At 42.6% G+C, this 26,506-nt stretch overlaps 1 protein-coding gene across 22 annotated transcripts in view; it reads right to left on the reverse strand.

Moving 5' to 3' along the window:
• Positions 1 to 205: 205 nt before the first annotated feature.
• clasp2 (cytoplasmic linker associated protein 2) overlaps positions 206 to 26,506 on the reverse strand; it is a 66,702-nt gene continuing 40,401 nt past the window's right edge. For 3 of the 22 annotated variants that reach the window (XM_082521759.1, XM_082521773.1, XM_082521772.1), the window contains 36 exons: positions 26,430 to 26,503; positions 26,239 to 26,331; positions 25,971 to 26,116; positions 25,729 to 25,864; positions 25,581 to 25,651; positions 25,404 to 25,463; positions 25,167 to 25,244; positions 24,789 to 24,956; positions 23,430 to 23,470; positions 22,865 to 23,017; positions 22,210 to 22,233; positions 21,822 to 21,839; positions 20,814 to 20,915; positions 20,583 to 20,609; positions 19,674 to 19,700; positions 17,813 to 17,986; positions 17,533 to 17,577; positions 16,329 to 16,436; positions 15,960 to 16,022; positions 15,259 to 15,365; positions 14,637 to 14,660; positions 14,331 to 14,486; positions 13,210 to 13,301; positions 13,063 to 13,126; positions 11,381 to 11,544; positions 9,633 to 9,711; positions 8,125 to 8,268; positions 6,782 to 6,925; positions 6,557 to 6,663; positions 6,263 to 6,404; positions 4,178 to 4,373; positions 3,894 to 4,087; positions 3,663 to 3,791; positions 3,268 to 3,474; positions 2,979 to 3,095; positions 206 to 1,615 (listed from right to left, as the gene is read on the reverse strand). In XM_082521759.1, coding sequence (XP_082377885.1) covers positions 1,538 to 1,615; positions 2,979 to 3,095; positions 3,268 to 3,474; positions 3,663 to 3,791; positions 3,894 to 4,087; positions 4,178 to 4,373; positions 6,263 to 6,404; positions 6,557 to 6,663; positions 6,782 to 6,925; positions 8,125 to 8,268; positions 9,633 to 9,711; positions 11,381 to 11,544; positions 13,063 to 13,126; positions 13,210 to 13,301; positions 14,331 to 14,486; positions 14,637 to 14,660; positions 15,259 to 15,365; positions 15,960 to 16,022; positions 16,329 to 16,436; positions 17,533 to 17,577; positions 17,813 to 17,986; positions 19,674 to 19,700; positions 20,583 to 20,609; positions 20,814 to 20,915; positions 21,822 to 21,839; positions 22,210 to 22,233; positions 22,865 to 23,017; positions 23,430 to 23,470; positions 24,789 to 24,956; positions 25,167 to 25,244; positions 25,404 to 25,463; positions 25,581 to 25,651; positions 25,729 to 25,864; positions 25,971 to 26,116; positions 26,239 to 26,331; positions 26,430 to 26,503 — 3,752 coding nt within the window. In that variant the 3' untranslated portion in view covers positions 206 to 1,537. The remainder of the gene's footprint in view (positions 1,616 to 2,978; positions 3,096 to 3,267; positions 3,475 to 3,662; positions 3,792 to 3,893; positions 4,088 to 4,177; positions 4,374 to 6,262; positions 6,405 to 6,556; positions 6,664 to 6,781; positions 6,926 to 8,124; positions 8,269 to 9,632; positions 9,712 to 11,380; positions 11,545 to 13,062; positions 13,127 to 13,209; positions 13,302 to 14,330; positions 14,487 to 14,636; positions 14,661 to 15,258; positions 15,366 to 15,959; positions 16,023 to 16,328; positions 16,437 to 17,532; positions 17,578 to 17,812; positions 17,987 to 19,673; positions 19,701 to 20,582; positions 20,610 to 20,813; positions 20,916 to 21,821; positions 21,840 to 22,209; positions 22,234 to 22,864; positions 23,018 to 23,429; positions 23,471 to 24,788; positions 24,957 to 25,166; positions 25,245 to 25,403; positions 25,464 to 25,580; positions 25,652 to 25,728; positions 25,865 to 25,970; positions 26,117 to 26,238; positions 26,332 to 26,429; positions 26,504 to 26,506) is intronic. The other 19 variants (XM_082521778.1, XM_082521774.1, XM_082521775.1 and 16 more) reach the window with 19 other exon arrangements.

Consider the following 26,506-nt stretch of genomic DNA (forward strand, 5'->3'; position numbering starts at 1 on the left):
TTATGATACTGTAGAGGTTTGATCACTGATCCTGGATCAGATAAACTGCAACATTCTGTTAGCATTTAATAGATCTATTCTGTTGAATTGCATGAACAACACTCCTGTGAGGAGGTACAGACCCACCCATGCACGGTATTTCTGCTCACTGCCTTACCGCAGCACTTTCTTATGCTGCAGAAATGAAGAGAGGCGGGGCTTATCGTGATCTGTACAAGTTCTTTATTTTATTGTAAGCACAGCTTTGTAAATGCACAGAGGAAACAACAGTGAAAACTAGAATGTTACAAGAAGAGGAAGGAAAGAAAGACACGAACAGGAGAAAAGTGACACATGACTTGTTTCTTTTTTCCCAGAGCTGTAAATAATAAATTTCTACAAATTTCTCAGCAGAGATAAACAAAATAAGTGTGTGAGAGAGGGGGAAAAAAAATAAAAATAAAACAAGGATGGGCACAGGTGCGCGCGTGCACCCCCCCTCTGGGGAACTCCCCTGAATGACACTGTTATTTGGATACTCCATTTTAATATCATATATAGATACATATCCACTATGTGATAATAAGCCATGTCCTGTCATACTTCATGTAGTAAGCAGCCATCTTTCTCCACGTGTTGCCCAGAACTGATGCGAGATTGGAGAAATGGAGGACATCATGGATTTATCTGAAAGGGGCAGACACTGTTCACATTAATTTAAAACCCCAGTCAGAGCACTCTGACAACAGACCCCAATAAAAAGTTATTAATCTTTTAAATTTCGTCTCATGCATAGCCAAGCACATAACGCCTCCTAAACTTTGGAATCTGTATGTACTGTATTTGCTATGAGCAGGCAGGACCCACTTTGACTCGTGTTAGTGCTGCGTGTGCTGGGGTCGGCCGGTCGTACCGTTCAGGCTCATCAGCACCTTTTTGAAACACGTGTTGACGTCTGAGTGAGAGAGAAAACTCCGGGTATTAAAAACCACTGCAGTAAAACCTCTCTGCGTAAAAGAAATCCAAACTATGACATAATGTAAAATTACATTCCCGTCTACCTGGCGCCCCCCTCCCTCAAGTTAATGAGTGTTCGAGAAGGAAACGAGGAGACAGCACCGTTGGAGGAATATTACCGCCCAGGGAAATGAGAACCATGCAGATGCACCACTTCCTGTTGACCTCGAGATGCTGTTCAGAGGGAATGTGCTGTGGATATGGAGCGGAGCGGACAGGACGGGCATTTAATATCTTCATCCTTGAGTGAATAGTGACAAACCTGTGGAGGGTGTGACTGCATGTCTGTTTAAGTTTAATCCGAGTTTGAGGGTTCAGTTCAGTCAGAAGGGATCCTAAGAAATGGCGAGCAGAACTACAACTCTCCTCTGCACGTGTGATGACTGTGTGTACCTAACAGCTGTGTGTGTGGTGTATGTAGTTTGCTCCTGTGAATGCTTTGTTCTCAGTCTGTGTTGCTGTGTTCTCATGAACAGATGGTTTATGTTGGGTGGGCATAGCTGCAGTTCTGTAGTTGCCCTGTGGGACGGCGCTCTGTATCCTATAGGCCCTCGGTTGAGGGTTCGTTGCCGGTGGTGCCGGACTGGGCGCGCTTGATGTACAGATTCAACAGCTTCAGCTGCAGATAGAAAAACAGAAGAACATGAATTAAATTATGTGTGCAAGCCAAGAGATGCTAAAAATCCAAAAGGCGAGATTGCAGTTACTCCAGCTGAGCAGGCCGACCGCGTGCTGACACGTGGCGTTTATGGTTCCTGCATTATTTGGGCAAGTAATGTTTATCACATGACCGTTTTTGAAAGGTCGCCCTGGGATTCATCACAAATAGATCAGTCTGTAGCTGACAGACTCATCACTCATCTTTTATGGTTGTTGCCATCAACTGTTTATAAAGGATGGATGTAGCGATTGTAATGGCTCCGTGTCCTGATGTGAGTGCTTCACTTGAGCGTTTTTGTTGAGGATGCTGCATGCTGGTAGAGCGCCACGTTTTAAATCACCTACTTTACTTTAAACAGTAAACTGTTCACTTCATGTTATTTCCAGTAAGACTCTCGGAGATTATGATCATAACCACATCAGGAAACAATTTACAGAGGTCACAAATGAACTGATAAGAGGTGTCATTTTTACTTATACACTTGTATACAATTCTAAAGTATATTTTGCAACCAGAGGAGTCGCCCTCTGCTGGCTTTCAGAAAGAATTCAGGTTAAAGGCTTTGAATTCACTTTTCAGACCCTGAACCTACATCTGTATTTACCAGCGCTGGAGTCGTTACTCAAAAAAAAAAAAGTAACGTGTTATACATTATTCATTACTTTTCATAAAATTGATGTACTACGTTATGTAATTAATCATCAGAGAAAGTAACTTTTTATACTACTTATCTTACTTTTGAGTTACTCAGCACAATAACCTGATACGTGCGGTCACACAATGACCAATTAACGGAATTATACAAACCTGAGGCCACAGTGCCACACACTGACACAAATGAGGACGCACATAGAATCTTCCTCTTTGTTTTTACATATAAGAACAAAAGACGAAAACTAGCGCCAAGAGACTTCAAAGTGATCGCCACTTTAAAAACAGAGGCTGCAAGCTTGACTACTCATCATTGCCTGAGTTACAGGGCCTGCTGGGCTCGGGTCGGCCTTCACTCAGCTTTAAAATCACTCCAAGTTCTTGGCTAGCTTTGTGCTAGCTGCTGTCTTTGCAGCCGAAGTTATTAAGCAGTATATTGTAGTTGTTTCTGTACTCGATGCAGTTTGCACTTTACTATCGCACTCTTGTCTTTTGTGCAATAAAAATAAAAGTAAAAAAATCAGCTGAACAAAAAATTAAAATAAAAAGATGACTCTTGGTGGAAACCTGTTGACACGAGAGCTTGAAATGTATACACAGAAAGATCCTGGTGACCAGGATGAGAAACGACACATCTTTAGCGAGCTGGTTTACGATGAATTCAACTTACCTTGCTGCTGGACAGTTGGCTGAGGTGCGGTTTGAGGTCCTCTCCTATCACTGAATAGATGGCCACCAGGCAGAACACACAGGCTTTCCTCACGCTGCTCTCAGAGTTGTCGTAACCCTGTTCAGACAGAAGAACACAACTTACAGATCTGCAGTTCTTCATAACAATCATATTTATGCATGAACGTGAAGGCTGTGTGTGATAAAGCAGATGACAGACAACTACGATACTGCACGGCTGATACTTTCATCCTCCAAATGAACAGTTACATATCTGAGCTGCATGTTACCTGTATCAGTCCTGGTACAATCTCGGGCAGCAGGCTAATCAGGCCTTCGCGGGGAATCCTCTCCACTACTTTGGTCTGCATCTTGATGGCGGCCAGGTTGATTGGGTAATCAGCTGACTGGATAATGGGACACAACACCTTGATACACTGGTCTGGACTGATGGACAACGCCAACATGGCTGCTGTCTCCTCAGCTGCTCGAACCACCTATAGAAAAGCAGAGAAATATGAATATACAACATGACCAAGTGATAATCACAAAGCTTTTTTCCAGCTTTGATGATCCATAAATAAAATAAAGGAGTGTTCTGCACCACCGCTTCATGGTCTGATAATGCTTTGTGATAAAATCAGCTTCTCAGTGAGCAGATTAGCGTGGGTGTGGATAAACGCACCTCCTTGTGAGGGTCTTTATGAGACTCCAGGGCCTTCATGATGGTGAGCTCTGCGTAGTTCTTAAACCTCCAGGGCTGCTTGCTGAGAATCTCCCTCAGCACCCGCAGAGCCAGCGTTCGGATCACATGCTGAGAGAGGATTTAAGATAAAAGTGAGCGACTTTAGGTTTTTTTTTCTCTCCCCTCCCCTTTCATTTGGTTGTTGTAGATTTGAAATGAGTGTGTGTGTACCTCTCTGTCGCCCATCGTCTCGAGCAGGAGCAGCAGGATGGTCTTGAAGTGTTCGTCCCACACCTGCAGGGTGTTTTCGCGTATCAGTTTCTGCAGCTCACACAGTGCTGCTTTCCTCTCTTCTATGCGCTCGTTGTGATTGGATAACTCCTTGAGGAGCTCGGCCACCAGCTCCGACTGATCCAGGCTGCTATCTGTGAGGAGACAGGCGACAGAAAATAACCCACGTTAGCGATATCTCGAGGTCGTTATTTGTCCTTTTCCGCCAGAATGCTTTTGTGTACCATCAGTTTGAAGCTCCGAGTCGTCCAGGCTGGTGTCTTTGCGGCTGTGTTTGAAGGGAGAGTCGGACAAGTATTCGCGGGATACTCGGGGGCTGGAGGAGAGCAGGGGGGTGTTGAGGAGAGACGTTTTATTGTCCAGAGCCATACGCCCGCCGTCGCCCATATCTGACAGTCTGCCATCTGTCCCGCTGCCCCCCTGAAAACAAAGGTGGATTAAAAACAAAGCGAATGAACCAAGCAGTCAAACTCTAAAGAGTTCAAAAGTTCTGGTTTAAAAACAGTCTGAACTGCAGAGTTGTTTTATGTGTTTAGATGGTAAATACGCCAAATGAATTAAAACAAACATGTCTCCGTTCGATTTCTTAAAATTCATTCATACATCAGGACATTTTGGATGAAGTTTCCTTTTTAGAGAGGATCTTGTTGTCTAAATGAGAGCGTAAGAAAACAAACACACAAACAAAAACAACTCTATCACTTAAAAAGGCAGACACATGAAGCACCAGGTGAGGAGCTGAGCAGGGTTTAAGGTGCTCTTATTTGTATGTGTATATTTACACTCGAGCCGCTAAATGCTCTAAGCTGGGGTTTGATGAGTCAGGTGTGCTGTGATTGGCACGTTGATGACATGTGGGCCACTTGGGTTTCAGTTGCATCTCATGGGGAAAATGTCAGGAGGTCACACCTCTGTAGTAGAGTACGCCGTGTCCTTAAAAGGAACCGGGGTCACTGCAAGGGGCTGCAAAATAAGACCTGGCATGTCTGAAGTCATAAATTTGTTTTGAACGAGCAGGCTACCTACACAAGCGTCACAAAATAATAACTGGGGATGCTTTTCAGCAGCTAGGCTTAAATAAAACAAACAGGATTTTATCAGCAGCTGTAGAAGATTATTTTTCACAGTTATCGGTCCCATAAACAATGTATGCTTCTCACTCCCTGTGCTAACGGACGGGTGGTGGGGCAGATCAGATGTCAGCGTCCCCTACAGTACACCTGTGTGGGTGTTTCAGGCCTCTGCAAGTCTTGGAAAACATGTTGTAAGGTCAAAAGACGATATAATACTTTCTGAGTGCAGAGCTAAATGAGAGTGTCAAAACCTATTACAAAGTCTGAATACTCTGTCTTATCCTCTTTTTATTCTGGTATTTGCTTATTTTATCAGGAATAAAATCTCAACTCTCACACTTTTATACTACTGGCGAGATCGTGGTGTATAGCTGCTTGCGTTAGGACCGCACCATGGTGGTATTTTTCATCTGGTATCAAAATAAAGAGACCATTCAGAAGCCTGGTCACTATAAAGCAATTTGCCCACCATGCACTGCATCGTGGTGACTGCTCACGAGTCAAAGGCAACCCTATAATATACACTATATGGAAAAACATATGAATTCAAGTGTGGTGCTATAACTGGATGTCACCCTTTCAACAAGCCAGTTTGTGAAACTTGTATGTTTACAAATCCACCAGATAACAGCAAATCAACCCTTTTCCCCATTTCACCCGTCTCCATAATTTGGTTAGTAAATAGTTTGATCCTTTGCTCAAACTGAGGCTGCTAGCTTGTGTCTGGTTCTGACCTCTGGATATTTTTTGCTTTCGTCACTTTGCCTTTGTTAGCTTCTTTAGAAAGTCCGTGATCAGCAGGGTGACGGCACTAACATCAGCATAAAACTGCGCACCAGGAGCTTCACGACATGTTTCCATGGGTGAGCAGCTCCTGTAGGTGACTCACTGCTTTTGTCCATATAGTGTATTTATCAGCCTCAGTGGCCAGTCAACGGTAATATTCACTTCCATTTGTACTCGTTTCAATTGCTCGCCTCCAAGTTGAGAGAAGTTTAACTCCACACCTGCCCACTTCCCACAAGTTTATTGACATTCATGATCTCTGGCTGCTGCACCGCTGCTTGTCTCTTGCTGTGGGGGAAACCTCATGAAGGTAGAATCAAATAAAAATATTCGAAAATGTTCAAACGCCCCCATGAATTGTGCCAACTGTTACACAAACCACTCAGGTCTGGTTGTATTCACACCAGGAATTGAACTTATGTCCCTAATGTGTTGGCCTCCTCCACTCACCTCCTCTCCTTCTCGCCGCTGGACGGGTTCATTCATGTCTTCTTGGCTGCGAACGCTGAAGTTTTGGATCGCCTCTGTGACACCTTTCAGTGAGCTGTAGATGTCCTCTGAGTTCATGTTTTCTGTGTCATAGTCAAAAGCACTGCACAGACACAGTAAAAGATGCGGTGTAATTTGCAAGCTTACTTTTTTTCCCCCCACAGGCGTGTTTTTGGCCACAAAACACCCTAAAATACTGTTTACTGTATAACAGTGATTTGACAGTGTAAGACTAGTTGTCAGACAAGTGTTTACCTTGGTGAGAGGGTGTTCTGGGATGTGTTAGTGGGCGAAGTGACTGGACTGGACCAGCTGGCTGGAGATCGGGGGGTGTGACGTGTCATAGGGCTGCCCATTGGTGCCTGAGAAGGTAACAAAACAACAAAGAGGTACGCCATTATTGCTGCAGTATAATGACAGAGTTCAGGTGTAAACTGTGATTCTGAAGCATTCACAGTTTAGAGTCAGAGTATGTTTTACCTGTGCAGCATTGCCTGTGTTCTTCAGGTGGTTTTGAAGTAGCTTGGTGGCTCCATCCTGGAAGGTTTTGGGCAGAGCTGCCAGCAGCATGGTGAACTCTGGAGTGTTGAGCTGGAACAGGGCAATTAGCACCGACTGGGCTGCCTGTTACACACAAAATACACACTTAGAATTTGTGGACCAAACAGGGTGGCAGCTCTTGCAAGTAGTACTGTGGTTAACTATGGGATGCTGTGAGGTGGCATTTGAGACAAGGATCCTTTTCAATTTATGATTTTGAACTGAGATGCAAGTTTATAGTTATGAGATAAAGCTTAAACACAAAAAACAAAACAAACCAAAAACTATGGTTGTCACTATCAAGCAAAATTTATAGTCCAGCAAAGGTGACGTGATTGCTGTGTGCTTCTTGTCTGCATGCAGACAGGCATTTGCAGAAGACTGATCTGAAGCCAGGCAAAAGAACATGCTGTGGCAAAAATTTAGACAGTGTCACAAGTTTTAAACAGAGTGTGAATGACAGCAAACTACCGGAACGCAACATGAAATTAAAGAGAAAATAACAGGTAAAATGAAACAAAAACTTTCAGCTATTGGAAGAGAACAGCCAGTGCAGCAAGAAGACTGCTTGGCCTAAAGTTGAAACCATCTCTGCAGCTATGGAAAGGATACTCCACAGATCACACGATTTTCTTCCCATGGAAATTCCTAGTTCTGCTGGTAAAGCAGTGCAATAACTGTTTTTCAAACCTGTGGTATCATACACTTCGTCTGCTTTTGTTGTAACATCCCAGCCCGTTCTCACTCCCGAGGCGTAACATGTCAACGTTTTGTCACGTCCCGCGGCGTTCCTGAGAAACGCGAAAGGAGACCTTCGGCGTTCTTATAGTACGCCGCGGGTTATGGCTGGAATCCAGTGCAATGACGCTCCCGCGGTAATAGACGTTCCAGTCCTAAACCTAACCTTATCCCTAGCCCTAACCATAACTTTATCCTGATCTTAACCAGGACTATAATGATGTTAAATAGCGTGTTTCTAAGCGATTTGAAGAAAAAGAGCGAACATGTGTAGATGGAGTCCAGACGGTTCTCATATTTCCTCTTTTTTCCGAGGTCGTCATTTAGGAACGTGGTGGGTAGCCGGAAACGTAATATGTTGACGATTTGTCACCTAGCGTAAAATGTTACACTTTGGGAGTGAGAACGTGTTGAACATCCAGATTCAACAGTCAGCCTGACTTGCTTCAAATCAATATTATAAAGTTTAATTACATCCCTCAAAAACAAAAGGGGCCTGTTGCAAGAGGACGTATTATGTTGTGTGCGTGTTTGTGAGACGATACCTTTCTGACGTCTGAGCTCTTGGGTTCAGTCGTCCAGGTGATGATGCGGGAAACAGCCAGCCGAGTCTCGCTAGAGTTCACAAAGTCCGGAGCTTCCATTTGTAATGTCAGTGTCTCGATGTACTTCAGAATAGCCACCTTCACCTGCAACGCAAACACACACATTTATACAAATTGTTAGGAAGCTGACCTATAATGGTGAATATGCATACCCAATATTCACCTGTAAAAACACAAACACACACACACACACACACACACACACACACAAAAGTGAGTCAGCATGTACAACCACAGCAGATTGTGCATCTCTTGCAGGTCTGAAAAATCAAATGATCCAATGAATGAGAGAAAAGTTTAAAATGCAGTCATGCGTTATATAGTACAAAAATAAAATCAATCAACATAAAAACAATGACAAATAACAATATTAAAGAACCAATAAATGGAAAAATTCAACTCAGCCTCTGAAACGCCACAACTGACTCCTGCCCTGATTGTCTTTCGTCTCTCTACAAATGCACCTCAGGACCAGAACTTCCTCCAAATCACTTAGCAGCATCGTGCGCGCCACATAATTGCTCCCCCCGGAGCGCACTGACCTGGGAGGACTGGCTCCAGGCTGCGGCCTGCTCGTCTAGAGAGCAGGCGTGGCGCCGCGCTCTGGGGGGGAACAATTTTACCCCGGACCCTCCCCTGCCTCGCCCGCAACACGAGCTCTGCACAGGCTTCAGAGAGAGAGAGGAGAAGCACCGCGTCAATCAACGGAGAGAGACAGGGAGACGAGGACGGGGGAGGGGTGGGGAACAAGAGAGGAAAGCAGGCAGGAGGATGGAGAGAGTAGAGGAGTAAAAAGAGATGGGGGAGTAGACCTGGGCGATACTGAAATTACACTGTATGGTTTTACAAAATGAGTCAGACTCATACTGTGATACTATCTAAGCCAATTCTTACATGTCAGAGGGGTTGGATATAGCAAAATATTTAACAAAATTACTATGAAGATGTAGTTAAGTCTTCAGAAATGCAATATTTGCAGCAGGTAGTGAAATTCTACTGTTCGTAAGATCCTTTATTGCCCAAGCCTAGTGGGAAAGGAGAGGGAATAGAGGGAAACAGGTTAAACATCAGGCAGAAAAAGGGTGTGGGAGTAGGCAGGAGCAACACGGGAGATAAAAGGGTAAGAAGGGTTGGGAGCAAGGAATAAAGTAGTAGATAATCAGGGGAAACGAAAGAGAGGTATGCTGGGTAAAGATGAAAAAGGAGTTTGAGGAAGAAAGCTTGAAAGTAGCCAGTGGAGTGGCTCGATCAATCGCTATCCAATCACAGCCCAGGATTCAGGGTTTTGGGACGTAGAGCCAGCAATGGGCAGGCATGTAATAATATTAGCACAGCAGTCAGTTGAATTTCCAGCTTTGTGTGCATGCTACCCTTGCACAGACATTTGCACACTCAGCTCTCTCACATACACACTAAACAGACATGTATTATATCAACTTGTCATTTACCTTGAGGTTGGGCGTCTGTGTTTGGTCCACAGTGAACCTCATGAGAATGGTAAACTGGAGGTCGTTGGGAAAACATTCTCTGCAAGACAAAAAAACCACAGATTTAGATTTCACGTTTTGTGCCATAACATGCATCGTAAAAATAAAGTTCAAGGACTGTCAGCAAGTAAATAACCGAGTAACCACTGTGCCAGATGCAAAGTGGTGATTTGTGTGACTGCTTCTTCTTCTGCACTTTTACTAAACATTTGAAATAATAGAGATAAAAAAGTGCTGACTCTGAAGGTTGCTGCTGGTTTTTGGAGGAAAGCACTCACTGTAGGACTCACGCCAAGAACACTTTACAGCAGGGGTGTCAAACATAAGGCCTGGGGCCCGGAAACAACCCGTCAGAGGCTCCAACCTGACGTGCCAGAATAATTTGAAATGTGTGGAAAAATGTGAAAATTACAAAAGAGGGCGTCAGAAATTTCAGACTGCAAATCTTTTTTTTTTTCTAGTTTTTTTTCCTCTCAGTTTTAGTCTTACTGGCTTCTTTAAACTACTATAATACTTTAGGAAAGGCAGACATACTATTGAAATTACATTTATTTTTCTTAAGAAACCTCAGGAAGTAAATTTTTATAAACAGATGATGAGTTTGTTATTTCTTTAAGGTCATACCACCTGAGCAGTCCTGATCTCATCTAAAGCTAAGCTACACTTAATAAAGTGTATAGTTAGTGCTGGATCTGGTGCCCCTGAATCCTTCCTTACTTATACTGCAATAGGCCTAGCCTGCTTCAGTGTTCCCATGATGCACTTAGCGTTTCTTTCTCACTCACATTTTTTCACTCTATCTGCAGTTATACACCACTTTGCATTTGATCATTAGTTATTAATATCTCTGGCTCTCTTCCACGGTGGAGTTTTTGTCCCATCTCCCTCTCTTCACCCCCTACCAGTCGCAGCAGATGAACCTGGTCCTGCTGCTCCCTTCCCACTGTCACCATGTGCTTGCGCTCACAGGATTACCGTAATTCCCGGACTACAGAGCGCACCTGATTAAAAGACGAATGCTCTAATTTTAGAAAGAAAATCAATTTTGTACTTGTACAGACTGCACCGGATTTTAAGCCGTATGCGTTTCACTCGTAATATTAGATATTTACACAGAAATATTACACGTGAGGATTTTTAACGTTTAATTTAATCCGTAAGGTAACATAAACATGGTAACATAAACGTTATGGTAACATACAAAAATACATACTGCAAATGCTTTTTTTCCTTGAACAGCGCCTGTAACACTGCTACCTTTAAGTATATGTACGTATCAGTAACACACAAATTACGTCGCTTATGGTTTTTTTACGGAACAGTGCACAAACAACATTACAACGTCTCTTAACAACCGGTAAAAATATATACCGTATATATACACTACTTATCAATTTTATTGGTCTACTGTTACCAGGCAAAATGTTTTTGGCTGCATGAAAAAAAATATGCATTAGCCGCATGTCAGTATACGCCGCAGTGTGGGAAAAAAGTAGCGGCTTATGACCCAAAAACTACAGTATTTGATTGTTGGGGTTCAAACTGAACTAAATTTATAGGTTATCACTCAAACATTTTACTTGTCCGGTCTACGTAATGATCACAATGGACTGTATATAGACCACAATGTGTTGGTAAAGTAAGATAAAAAGCCACTTTTTAAAATCTTGATTTGTACTTGCTTGTCTGTATACGAATGTGCAACTCACCTTGTGACATCCAGGGCTCTCTGCACTTTAGCCTGCACGGATCCCAGCAGGTCCGCTCCCATCTTCTTCAAAAGCTGTGTGAGCAGGACAAACAACCAGTCCTGCAGATCGTCCTTATGGACCTGGATGAAATCTACCAGTGTCTCCAGGAACATACTGAACACCTAAACACACACACACGCACGCACGCACGCACACAGAGTCTAGGTGACAAACTGAACAACTGATCACTTATTCTTAAAACACTTCATGCGCACATGCACATGCATACAGGCACTCCTGCATTGTTTTACTGCATTATACTGAAGGGGAATGATGTGAGAGCAGCATTAGTCCACATTAGTTCCCTGTGGTTCCCATTGGAGTTAGTGGCATTTCACTCATTACTGCAGCAGTCCACCTTCACTCCCAGTCACCAAGTAACACACTTAAATCACACAAAATGAAAACAAGCCAATCACAACATGTGGGGACCATCTCTACATGCCACTAGTTGATTTCAGCAGCACAGTGGAGCTACGGACAACATTAAGTGAGGTAGGTTAGTAAGTGTTATGTAGTTCTCAATGCCCAATCAGATTAATGAAGCAGATTTCATCCAAACACAAACACTGATTGGCCAGACTTACTCTCTACAGAGAGTTCCAGAGGTGGGAGCAGCATGAGGGAGAGAGAGACATCTGTTAGCATCGTCACAAAGCATGTACTCAGTGTCAGAGAGTACACTCAGCATCTTCAATTTTTTCAAACACATTTGAGCAACAACCAATTTTACCTTCTCCCTGACATGGGAGAAACTTGAGTGTAAGTGCAAAAAGGCTAAAAAGAAACACTGAAAAATATGGGAGATAAGAAGGAAGGAGTACGAAAAGGAGTGGTGTGAGATAGGCAGATGGAGATCACTGGTGAGATGCAGTACCTTGAAGGAGGCTGAGCTTATACCGGATTCTGCCGTGCCGTACACCCTGCCGGAGTCTCGCTGAAATTCATCAAATCGTCAAAACGTCAAACGAGGGGGAGGGGGAGGAGCTCACACAGCTTACGACATGTGTGAGAAAACGGAGCACTCAAGACGGTGGAACAGAAGTGGCAGTGTTAGAGAGGCCGAATCGCAGCTTGTTAGTCAGAGGAGAGAGCGGGCAGCCCAAATATGTACGAGTGTGTGTGTTCGTGTGTGCTTTTGAGTGTGTGAGCGGTCAGTGTTGTTGCCTCAGACTGCAGGTAGAGGAGGGGAAAAGAGAAGGGAGAGCCAGCGGGTGTGAAGAGTGCAGCCAGCAGTTTGGCTGCTCAACAGTGACAGAACAATCCCACAGGACGGCGGCGAGCGTGATGGCACACTCATTCAGGTGTGGCATGCCGTTAGAAAACAGTCCAATGCACGCGTTCCATGCCCGTGTTTATGTCTGAGTGTGAGTAAATTTGAGGAAACATTTTGACCTGTTTATCCCGTCTTTTTCACTAAATTCATTAGAAAGATGTGACAGCTAAAGTGTGTGTGTGCTTTTTAAAGCGGTGTAACACTTTCTGTGTTTGGCAGAATCCGGTACAGTCAAGGATGATGGGATAAACAAAGTATTTGAAAAAGTAAAATTAAAGCAGGTGAATTATGAATCTTGTGCCACGGTACTGCAAATGAATGCAGTGCATCTTTGTGCGAGGGTTTATGCTGCATGCATCCATACCTTACTGTGAGGGTCAGCAAACATCCTGGTGAAAATTTCACAGAGCCTCTTCAACTCAACCCGACTACAGACAAAACAGCAGCAGTTAGTTGGAAATCATCTATGACTTTATTAACTGCAAACACGCCTGAGTGACCTGACACTGACCTCAGGGTGCGCTGGTTTTTAAGCAAAGCCTGAAGGCCCAGTAGACCCTCCTTCCTCTCAGACCAGTTGGCACTGGCACAACGATTGAGCACCTGGAGGAAAGAATAAGATTCAATACATGCACGTAATAAATATTCAGCTTAATATTGAAGTAACACGTTTTTAATGGCTTTTCAGATTTAAGCACAGGAGACATGAGTATATAAACCTCACTGATCATATTCACTCACTGATTCTGGGTAGTAATATCTTCACTGCAAAATTCTAGTGCTCAAAATGAACTGGAGCGGGAAAGGTACTGTGACCCTGGCAGATCTGTATATAGACTATAAAGACGGTCTGCATAATTTCCAAAGTTTTTAACTAAATACAAGCTTCCAAATTCTCACTTTTTCATTATCTCAAATTGCACACTATGTTAAGGAAAAGTTTTCATAAACAGAATAGAAACCATTTCAGGTAAACACCCTCTTTAAGAGCGCTTGGTACTCTCTACAAAGGTCAAATTTATTTATATATCACATTTAAAACAGCAGAGTTGACCAAAGTGCTGTGCATGAAAAATCCTAACAACAAATATCAAAGTTACTTCATTGTTTACACACTCCTGTGTCTTCAGCTTTTATACAGGAAGCCAAGGACCAGAACACAGAATTGTCAGCACAGTTTTGGGAAGAATCTTTGCCCCTTAATCACAACTGTCAACACAAATTAAAGACTGATTTAGGTGATGCACAGGTTGCATTACTCTAAAACCAAATGGAACCGCATCTTTCCATTAACATGTTTTCAGTGTGCGCTGTTTGGTTGACACATAAGGTCGGTATGGCCTGACCCTTATGTCAACGTTTTAGTGGCTTTCTGCAGCCTTATCCAGAGGCATTAAGCATAACAGTAATTTCTAGATTGATGGATGCTCCTTAGAAAACCTTGAGGTTCCACCTGACATTCAAATTGCTCTGCAAACTTTAACTTTAAAAGAGCGCCTTAATGATACTGTTCCCTTCTGTGAAACTTCAAACCCATCTAAATTTAACTTAAGTCATTTAAGTTTTTTCTAAGGACCTAGGTTTTAGGAAAGCTGCCCATCGCAGTATCTATTTCCTGCTGCTGTTGTTTACCTCAGCTACATCTTCTGTTTGTCTCATGTAGGTGGGGATGGCCCCTCCGTTTCTGGAGCTGTAGGATCTCTCTGAACAGGCGCTGGATGCATCGCTGTTGGCATCGTCGTCAGAGTACATGCCGTAATTCTCATACCGTCGCCGTGCTGGCTTCTTCTGCAGGGAACAGAAAGGGCATGACATTACAATGAAAACAAAAACCAACAAGCAGGACATTAAGAAAGCATGCACTAGCACATCTTGATAGAACACAAACCAAGCACACACACACCCACACACAGGTAAGAGGTAGGAAAAGAAGCTGACCTTGGATCTCATGTCTCCCAACAGCTGACAGCGTTAAACAGAGGTAGAATCAGGGTTTAGTTAACACACAGACACACAGTGTAGGAGCTAGTGGCAGGATACTGGAACGTGCACTGTTTGTAGCCAGGATGTTCCTGGTGACTAATTTTTTAGACTAGTATAACCGACGAGTCTAAAACTAAGAAAGACTCAGATATTACGTTAAATTTGAAAACTGTTTAATGGACAATGTAAAAAAAACTCTATAAACAAAGGCATTTAAAACCATTAATTACATTTTTCAATAATGGATCATGTCACTTAACCTGGTGTGACCTTTCATCATGCATTAAGAACACTGCACGTTATACTTCAAATAGAAAGTGAAAAACAAACAGTAAATAAATAGTGTTAACAAAAAGATCAGGCCTAGCATAACAGATTTATGGTGTTTCTCAACAACAATGCTCCATCTGGTGGCAGATGGCTGCATAACATTTAGGACAATAATTTACGGCACTGGGCATCAATTAAAATGTCAAACAATTAGATTAAACGGCTAGTAAGTCTAGTACCGACTAGTCACAACGGCTATGATTAGTTAGTTGTGCACAATGCTGTGTTAGAATTTGAGTTTCCATACCAGTGCATCTGCGAGAGCCTCTTCTACATCTGAACCAGTGTTCAGGACCCTCATAGCGCTGACTGAAGAAGAGAGACGGCTTGACTGACTGATTCCAAAACCTGATCCTGCAGACAGAGAGAGGAAGGATGGACAGAAAGATAGCAGAATAAATACATTAGCAAAACTTCAGATTAAAACAAGTTCGCACACACTCAGCACTCGTCCACAAATGATGTCATTCTCCTGATCATCCATTCGCTAACGTTCACACAACTCACACACGCGTGGCACTTTCCCACGAGACAACCCTGTAAGTTGATGCGATGATGCGTTAGGTGACATTGCAGATGGCACTTGGGGGTAAAAAAAGCATGATTGACATAAAACGCAGGAGAGCATGTTGACGTCCCTGTGGAGGAGGGACGCAGCTAAATAAAGAAGACAAAGAGACACTGATAAAACCAGCAGAATGGTTATAAACTGGCAACTGAACGGGTGGAAACATGCGATTCCACTGGAGAGCCCGACATCCTGGAGCAGAACGTAAAAAAACAAAACAAATCAAAAATCAACTGATGGACGACGAAAGAAACGGGCTGGTAAAATGTGGGAGATGATGAACTGCAACTAAAAGAGAACAAAAAAAGAAAACGCAGAGAGAAAATCAAGTCAAGTGGTTGGGTGGGTGAGGGACGGAGAAAGATGTACTCAGCCTTCACCTGCAGCCCCAAAAGCATCAGGTGTGTGAAGAGCTCCGGTGGAGCGAGAGTAGCTCCGCGTTGCTGCAACCAAGATTAAAACACACACACACATACAAACACACAGAGTTTAGGATTGACAACTAAGACCACACAAACTCACACTTATCGAGTAGTGCATGAGAATAGAAAGAAAGACTGAAAAACATAAAGGTGTTATTTCTCTACTTTCCTGACGCATGCGTGTTTGAGACTTTTTTTTTTCAGATACTGGATTAAATTTTAATCTAAAAATCTAAGAGCTAAGAGTAAAGCTTCAATACAGTCAGACTCTTTTCCTCGGATATCCTACTAATTCCTCTCGGGTATCTGTCTGCTGCTGCTACTCACCAAGAGGTGTGAAGGAGCGTACGGGGCTGGTGTCCCGGCTGCTCTCTCTGCTGGCCTCTCTGCTGCAGCCCTGACTCATACTGGGCCGCGGGATACGACTGCCCCGAGCTAACGCCACCCAGGTAACAACCACGGAGTGCAGACAGAAAAGAAAACGGAAAAAGGGAAAGGAGAGAAAAAGTACACATAAAGAAAGACATGAGCAGTGACAAAGAAGTCAAAGAGGAAGGCACGTACATAAAGACATAAATAAGACAGAATAAGAACAGGTGACAAACTGACAAAAACAAGAAAAATGTGAGCACAGGTTTTTTTTCCCCCCTCTGATGTTTAAGAAACCATCTTAGAGGTGTGAGCGCATATCTATCAGCTAATCTACTGGTATTATTTACTGGTATCACACCCTCAAGAGTCTAAAATCTTCCAGTTGTTTCCTTTAACAGAATAAAAAATTCTAAATCTTAACACTGAAAGAAAACCCAAATTTGTCTTTAAAACATGAATGATTTGTTAGTTTCAGAGTTTATGACTTACATGTAAACAAATAATTGAAATTTCTGCACATTTAGTTTCTTCTATTCATCTAATAGTTCTTATTAACTGATTTTCACCTTCAGAGATGTCTGATACACACAGGTGCTCAATGTGTCTCTTTTTCTCACACACAAAGACAAACGGACAGAAAAAGTGATTGAGAAAGAGATGCAGCAATCAAGCGGGTGGCTGAGGGAAAGGGCTGTGTTTCATTCAGCAGCACTGCAACTTCGCTGTTCATTGCTCCGTTCATCAGCTTCAGCATCCAGCTAGCAAATCAGAATTAATCACGGGCTACCAACGGTCTACCGAGCAGAGATGAAGCGTCGCTGATCCTGTGTGAAGCTTTCTTCAACCAGCCACTAAAACAGGTTAGTAAGGAGAGGGGGAAGGTATGACTCGTAATCCGTGAACATGTGCTGATCACAGGCACCCATCACCATAACGACACAGCCAAGACAGACAAGTTAGAACGATGGAATCTATGAAGCTGAGGCAGCGACTGATGATGGGAGAGACGGACTGTGACGGCAGCAGTGATCGAGGAATTTTTTTTAAAATCATGGATAGAAATGGTGTAAGGAGATGGAGGTTAAAGTGAGGATGAGAATAGGCACATTGAGGTGGATTGATGGGTAGCACAAGGGTCCAGTCGAGGTCGAAGCCTTACCTCCTCTGCTTGCTCCGTTGTAGATGGAACTAATGCTAGAAGGAGCTACGAGACAGAAGCAACAAGGACAGAGAAAAAGGAGAGGAGCAGAGGAAGAAAAGGAGGACAGGGAGCAGGAGGGAAAAAGGCAAATTTAGATCCATGTATACAGCGAATCACAGAGACTGGTCATCTGAGTTTGATGGCACAAAATATCACCCAACACTTGAGCAGTTTCTAAAGCAGGCACAGCTAATTTATAGAAAGACAGTATTAGTTCAAAGCACGTTAATGCACTCACCCACAGACAGGCGGGTGGGTGATGAGTCTCTGGAGCAGCCCTGGCTGCGGGGGATGCGGCTGCGTCTGTGTCCATCCCCGGTGGATCCAGCCAGCACCCTGTGAGCCCCGGTGCTCATGGTGCTCAGGGTCGTGCTCGTCAGCACGCGACCAGGGGAGCCGCTCCGACTACCAGCTTCAGAGAGACATAGATTAACATAGATTATCCGTGGTGCATGGGACATTTATTAAAAAAAGCTGTAGTGACACCACCCCTCTATAACGTGACAACTTCATTAAAACAAAAAAGAAAAGAAAAAAAGAAGTGATCAGTTTCTTATACCAACAACTGGCAAAGGTAGTTGGTAGTTTTTCAAGCACATGTTGGCATTTTATGTATATCAAAAATACACATCACTAGGGAAGGATTGCTGGAGCCAGCAGAGCTACAGTGAGTTCAAATTCTTTCAAATTCATTAAAAAAAAAAAAGGGCAACTCATAGGTAACTGTCATTACTGGATTGTAATTTTGAATTTGGATTGAATTTAAATTGAATAACAGTCTCAATTTCTCTTCCCGAGGCATCCGATCTCCCAAAGCTAAGGCCACAGTGTGTTTCTTTTTACAGTGGGTCATTTTGCTATAAACTAGAAGACAAACAGTCCAGCAGGAGAAGCTCTGCAGTGCTGGAAATGTGAAAACAGATGCTTGGGAAACAAGCTCCAGTGCTCAAGACTTGAAACCGACCTTAAAGAGGACCTATTATGCTCATGTCCAGCTGTGCAATGTTTTGTTTTTAAATCCTGAATTGTGTGGCTTTGGTGCTGCCTTCAGTTCATCCCCTGTTGGAATCAAGCAGTTTTATTTGCTTCTTCAACTTTATTCTGACTGGCTGCCCCTCACAAACAAAAGGTTTGACCACCAGCTTAGATGTCATAGAGATCCAAAAGGAGTTAGAAAAAAAATTCTGCTCAGTATTTGGAGCAGCCTAAAGCCTGAGCTTTTGGCTTACAGGAACAACTCAGAAGCTGACCTCAGTATTTCAAACTTAGGCCATGTTCGATGTGAGCACCCACCATCACAGCAGATTAGACAATGACAGAAAGCAGGAAAAGCATAACAGGTCCCTTTTAAATTGATCTCTTTAAGACTAAAAATGAGCAGGCAGACCAGAGTCTCTCTTCTTTCTCTCAATGAGAGACAAAAGCTAATCTAAATGCACACGCGCACACACACACACACACACACACACACCCTACTGAACTATGTGCTAACACCTTGTGACGCATAACTAAATAAAATGGATCTAAATGACAAAACTGTGTTTAAGTTGTTTTTTGTGAAAATATGATTACTGCACAAAGAGTTTTGATATCCAGTAGCTGATAAAAGATGTTATAAGTAATGATCAACTCACGCTGTCTGACAATTTCTTAGCTTGGATTTGTTTAAGTGCCGATAACCCCCCAAAACCCCAAAAAACAAAAAAACCCAAACAAACTAGTGATAAGATGGTGAAAGAAAGGTTATTGAAACCAAACATAAGCTACAAAACTGTGAGAATTACTAGCTTGGAATCTAATGATGTGGTTACAGAGGGAAAAAAAAAAAAAAAAAAAAAAAAAGAGTGACTTTCGACTTTTCATTGTGTAACACATAGAAATGCAGAAACATGAGGCTCCCAAAGCAGTGTATTTCACATGGTAACAGCATAGCCATGTTATAAGTCTGTGACTACAAATCCCAGCATGCCTAAGCCAGTGTGGGTGAGACTCTCAGTGACCTTTCTGCGTGCACGTGAAGATAGTGAGGTTTGGGAAACAGAGGAAAGAAAGTACAGCTAAAGAGAGCGGGGTAAAAATAAGTAGCGTTGTAATCTTACCACCGACAGGGGTAGCAGACTGAGATCCTGAGCCATTAAGCCCATTGGTTGGGAAGAAAGGGGGAAAAGCAGAGGTGAGGGGGAAGGAACAGCAGATTAAATCAGATGAATTATGGGTGTTAGCGCAAAAGAAGTGTCATGGGAGTTAAAAAAAATAAGAGTACGAAGAGAGAGGATCCTGGTGGTCCATACCAAGAATGAAGGCAAAGCTGAAGCACTATGTTGAAATAATTCCATTAATTAAAGAGAAAACAAGTACTGAAATGTAGCTGAAGCAAACACACACACACTTAACCAGCCGCAGATGACAGACTTGGGAAAGCAGTGCATGTTGGGACAACTCACATAGCATATGTAAAAAAAACAAAACCTGTTTAACAATGAGGGAAAAATGGTTTAAAGTAAATATACTGAGCCATACCCTCACACACTCACGGAAAGCTTTCCAACCCTCTTAACTCCGATTTGGTCCTCAATCTAAATATCCAGATTTAACTGTTGCACTGGTTTGTGGCCCAATCACTGTCTGATTTTAAACTGGTCTCCAAGATGGCCCGAAGCAGCATATCAGCAGTTAATGTCTTGGAGAGCAGGTACACACGCAAAAAACACACACACAGCTGCCTAATGTGCTGCAATATAAGAATAGCCCAGAGGCTTGTGTCTCGTATTTTTAATAACCTGAATAAAAGCCAGAGCCAGGCTGGAGAAGCGGAAATGTACTGTTCACCACACCATCCTCAGTGATGAAACACAGCATGCAGAAGAAACACACACACACACACACACCCATACGCACACGCTCTCCTGTTTACACAAAACACCCTGATCAGAATGAGAGCGGGTGGGTCACCATTCCCACTGTGATACAGAGATAGACAGGCACACTCTGACACACGGACAGAATACCTGGTGTGCAATCGGATTCGTCGGAACCTGAAGGCACAAAAACATTCACATGGAGCTTATCGTCACCGTGGAGGCAACAAGTTAAGAAACTCCACAAACAAAAGTTGAGGAACCGCAAATACTTCTACAAGCTCACTCTCTCATCATTTCTCCTGTTTTACCCAGACTGTTTCACTCACAGCTGGCTTTAAATTATGCTCTGTGTTTTGGCTGCTGCGAGGAGGTACGTACGTTGCGACTGGGACACCATCTTGGTGCGGCTGCGTCCTCTCGAGTCCACCTGACTCGACACGGTGCTGGCAGTAGACAAAGGCTGCTTGGTACGCACACGACCTGCATGCAAGTAGAAGCACAACAATTAAAAACAACCCCCAAAACAGACCTGCATTTTACACACTAATGAAACTACTCGCACACAGTTTGCAGCTGAATGAAGCCCAGAAACTAAAAAGCACTAGAGCTGATGAAAAGCCACTAATACTGAAAGTTGCTAAAGACTGGACCCTAAACTCAACATTCACATTCAGCCAGGTGCAAACACAGATGAATACAACAGGGATGCTTCAGTGGATTAGAAACCCGTCTCAGAAAAGAAATCCCTGAAAATAACCAGTTAAGTATTTGATAAGGTATTTTATTATAGACTAAAATGATTTAATGATTAAAAGGGAATTTAAGGGAATAATCCATTAATCTCCCACCAACCAATTACTTTTAGAACCCACTTTATAATAGCATTCACATGTCCAAACTCAGTGGTTAAAGGGGACCCATCATGCTCGTTTTCAAATCCATATTCTTTTGTTTTATCTCATTTCATACTCCGTTTATACTCTTTCTGAAACAAGCTGCCTTAGCTCCACCCCTTTCAAGTTTGAAGTTACCATATTTGGGATAACATATAGAGCCAAGAGAAGGAAAGAAAATCTGAACATTTACAGGATGCTGAAGCTTGAGTTGTTGGCTCACAGGGGTTACTTGCACATATGCTGACCCTCACTAATTCAAACTAAAACCATGTTTAAAAGAAGCATCTACCATAGTAGCAGTAAAAATAACACAGGAATATATCAGAGAGCATAATAGATCCCCTTTAAGCAAAGTCACTTTTCTTGTTTATTATTATTATAAAATTGATCAAACACATAATTGTTGGATCCAAAAAGACTAAAATCAAAATTTCCATCTAGAACATCCCTACAAATATGCACACAAACATCCACCTAACCACAGTCTTACCATTGTCTGATTTGGTTCCTATAGACAGACAAAAAAGGAGCATGTTTTAAGTATCACAGTTCACCTTTTGTGTGCAATATTCAAGCAGCACATCCTTATACTATCCTATAAAACCTCAACAGCTGAATGATACAGTTTAATGTGAGTACAGATGGTTAGAAAATTGCCATATTTAAAATAAGATTCAGCTTTAGTAAAGCAGAAGATGATTTTAGATGTGTTAATATTTGTTCTATGCTTCTGTGAACAGCGCAGTAATAGAAATGAGGTTTTGAAGTTGACAGCAGGGGGCGCTGTGGCCACACACTGTCACAACTGAGTTAACATGGACTGCATGGAGTGAGGAAAGGGAAAAGAGCAGAGAAGAAGTGGAGTGAGATGATCTTACCATCCGTTTTATCAGCGGCATCATCTTTAGTAGCAAAGAGAAAGAGGGGGAGGGAAAAAAAAGGAGACCAATGACAGGAAAACCCCCCAAAAATAAAATGAAAAAAAATTTTTTTTTACAGAAATTATACAAAGGGAAAAGGGAAAACGAATAATGTGAATAATAAATGTGAAAAGAAAGTTGAAAATAAGAAAAATAGAAAAAGATGAAATACAAGAGAAACAGGAGAAGAAAGGAGCACAGTGTGAATTAGTCACATAACATCTGTTTATCTGAGAACCGTGCAGATGTAGGGATCGACATCGAAAATGTAGAGACAAACTGACACAGAGGACAATATCCGTATAGAGAGCATGCATAGAGTATATCTACACACAAGCACACGAACAGGCAAATGAGCAGGCAGCAGGAGAGGAGAGGAGTCAGTGTAAGCGCTAAAGTGTTTGGGTCTGGACGTCCATCCTTCTGTTATGCAGATGAGTCAAGCTTTTATACAAGATGACGTACTTCTTACTTCAACCTGTCAGAAACTTTAAAAAACTTCCTCTGTACTGATCTGACGAGACTCTTTATAGTCTGACTTCCAGCTGATCACATGCTGACCTACGTCTCCACTGTCTGAATAAGCATCTAACTTGACTGGCAGAGCCCTTACCCAGTGAGGAGTAGGACCCCGGGGGCAGACGGCCCGCTCCCCCGGTTTGTCTGACGTGCCGGTATTTAGCAACTGCTGCTGCATTAACATCCACGTCGCTACGGGAACGCTGCAGGGAGGTCGATGACACCCCACCCTTTGAACCCGCAGGGACTGACAGGACAGGAGGATCGTGTTGGAGAAAGGGTGGGAGGTGATGGGATATATATATATATATATATACACACACACACACACACACCCACCACAAACACATGCATGCACAATACTATACAAACACAATATCGATACCATACAGAAAAAACAAAATTGGGCAGACAAGTATACGCATGTGTACGCGCACATGTGTGTTGTAAGATAAAAACATAACAGGATGTGATTGCTCATGGGAGGAGACAGGCTGATGTAAATGAGAATGAAGGGAGATGGTTTTTATAGGAGCTGATGTTTGCCTCAGTGTGTGTGTGTGTGTGTGTGTGTGTGTGTGTGTGTGTGTGTGTGTGTGTGTGCAGGAGAATATGTGTTGAAGAAGGCTTGTGCGTGTGTGTACATGTGCTCGACTCACCTCGCCCCGGTGCTGCTGACCATTTAGAAGTCAGAGGCCGACTGAAGAAAAAAAAAAAGAAAAAAAAAAGGGAGAAAAGTAGGTCAGTATATAACAACGCAGTGAGTAGGTCTTAATCATGATCAATATACATTTTCACTGATGTGTGGAATTGAATAAAACAGCTTTCTCAAGCATTGTTAAAACTCCAACACTAAAAACACTAAAGATTAAATGACATTGGACACAAAACAGACAAATATCCATTTTTCTCATGAAACAATTACACAAGATCTGGGTACCTCTGCAATAAAAGCTTTTTATAACTCTTTATTTTTTATTATCAAATGTTTCTGTCACATAGATATAGGTGTGTATGTCATGTATACATGGGGTAGCTGTGACTCAGAGTGACTCCGACTGTGAATGTGTGAGCGAAAGGGTGAAATAAGACATGGTTGTATAAAGCATTTTGAGTAGAAAAGTGCTAATATAACAGTTTAAAAGTTTGCCTTGACCTTTAGTTAGCACTGTGCCATCGCAGATCTGAGACTATAAATAATATATTAATTTAATATCAACAGCAATCAACAAGATGTAGTGCAACAGGAAACAATACAAAGAGGAAAATGACAACCTTCTAGGAACTGCTCAAATTTAACATAAGAGTGAAATGCAGTGTAGATGAATAGTTTCAGGTTGCTAGGATTGCAGAGAACAAATCATGGTCAAACAATTGTATATTTAAAGGGGGCAGAAAATAACTTTCACATCTATATTTTCACTCTTAGACACTACTAGAGCAGCTTTGCATGATTCACTATTCAAAATAATGCTCATTTAAACATAATTTATACTGAGCTTTGGTGCAGCCCCTTAATTCATCCACTGCATGAAAGAAGGTGTTGTAGCTTCTCTCACTTCAAGCCGCCTTTGAGCAAAGCAAACAGGATCCTAAAACACACATTCGACCCCTGACGCGACCGAATCACCCTCCTGCCAACAGTGATGCATCACAGAAGGAGCCACTGTTTCACCAGACTTGGAAGCAGTTTTTTTCCTCAGGCTTTGAGTCTACTGAACTCATTCTCAACACATCTCCATGAAAAACAGTGACCTTGTGTTTCATTGGTTATATGAATGGGCACGCTGCTTTAATTCAGGATTAAAGACAGATAAGATAAAAATAAGTAGAGGAAAAATAAGCGTATGTGTGACAGATGTCAGAAAGATGTCATCTATGTATCTGACAAAGATGTGTAAGATAGGAAATCAAAGTCAAAATCACTTCTATAATCAGTGTCATCATTAAAAGAAGACTTAAAGTAAACATGCAGGACTGAAGTTATCTATGGAGGGACGGTGCAGTGCGTTCATTACTTGAGGCTCTCTTGAGATGAAGATGAGGAGCGGTCACTCTGGGGAAGTGAGGCCACGCTGCCAGAGCTCTTCAGGCAGGACTGGAGGGTCCTTTGGTATGAAGGCTCTAAGGAGTTGTAAAGAGCTTCAGCTTCTGCTGGAAAATGGTTCCTCAGACCCCAGTAAGCCCTGAAAGAGACAGAAGAGCAGACGAAAACAGAGGCAGAGATGAAGACAAAAAGAGAAATGTACGAGGGAGGATAAAAGTTGGTTTATGAAGGGGGGTGGATGGAGCAAAAGTGAAGAATCTGGGGGATTCATAAAGGAAAAAGAGGGTGGTGAGGAATTTACCACCATTTTTCTCCCCACATAATGTGTTTTTCGGTATGTCTGTCTTACTTGCGAGCCTCCACTCTGGCCTCTGAGTCGGCATCTCGAAGTCCTTTTTTGATGCTCTCAACCAGGACTGCAGTGTGTCTGAAACAATAACACAAACGGACGCACAAAGAGTGAACCAGCCAGTCTGAAACACATCTGGAAAGCACATTAATAGGAATCCGACACTGCGATGCTTTTGCATTTATGAAGTCAGTATGACCATCACAGCTTTCCTCTGAAAAACTGATGAGTGCTCACCTTTCTAGTGAGTGGGTCTGCCATTCCTGTAGCAGAAGGTCCAAGAAATCATAACAGCGCCTAAAGAAAACACACGAAAAACAATGTCACATAACAACATCTCCAAATGTATTTTATGTTCAGCTGGTGCTAAGCTTCTTATTGTGGTGTTGACATGAGGGCCTTTGCTAATCTCACCTTCTTACTGCTACAGACTTGGATGTGCAGTTACTGGTTATCAGGGGGATGAGTCTAGGAACGTGGGTGTGCTGCAGAGAGGACAAGCAGCACTGAGCAAAAGTACACCGCAAAAGTACTGATTTAATTACGTGTTTATAAAACTCACCCGTATGATGATTCGGATAGCAGAGACACCAGAGGTGGCCATGACTTTGGCACAGTTGGGAATGAGGTTAAACAGGACGGGAACGATGGCTTCCGCTCCGTGGTCAAATTTATTCCCCAGCACTGATGAGAGGTGGCTGTAAGGAGACACCGGAGAATGCTCAGATGATGAAACCAAACACGAGCCTTCAAGCTCGTGCTGTAGTGCGATTGTGTTTGCTATATATATTTCTCAACACTCACGCCACAGTGATACAAGCCTCTCGGACCACTTGTGAGCGCAGGTCTTTAGCGGACAGTTTGAAAGCTCCATCTAGTAGTCGTAGGTGCTGGTAGAAGCAGTCGTAGCTGGCCGCGCCTGCCACTAGCAGGGAGCGAATCTTCTTAAGCTGTTAAAGAGGTTAAAAAAAAAAAGAAAGAGGGAAAACAAACAATAACATATATTATTCATTACATTTTACCGACCTAACTTCAAAATTATTTTCTGAAACTTGGTACTGGATTTACTGACAGCGTTGGCTCTCTGGTCCCAGTCGTGTTTGTCATCAGAGCAAATCTCACGGATCTTATTCAGGTTGTCATCAAGATCTCTTGTTGAGTAGATCTGCAACACAATGACAATCTGGTTTTTAAATGCCTGTATTAGTAAATGATGAAATTAATGGGTGGATGCATTTTATTATATTTTGTGTGAGTTTGTACCTGGACAGTAGGGACATCTGTAAAGGCTTTTATGAAATCCTCTTCATCAACTGCCCCCGCACTTTCCTTGGACACTG

Source organism: Aulonocara stuartgranti (assembly GCF_965226115.1).
Source record: "Aulonocara stuartgranti genome assembly, chromosome: 22".
In the NCBI taxonomy this organism is placed as follows: Eukaryota; Metazoa; Chordata; class Actinopteri; order Cichliformes; family Cichlidae; genus Aulonocara; species Aulonocara stuartgranti.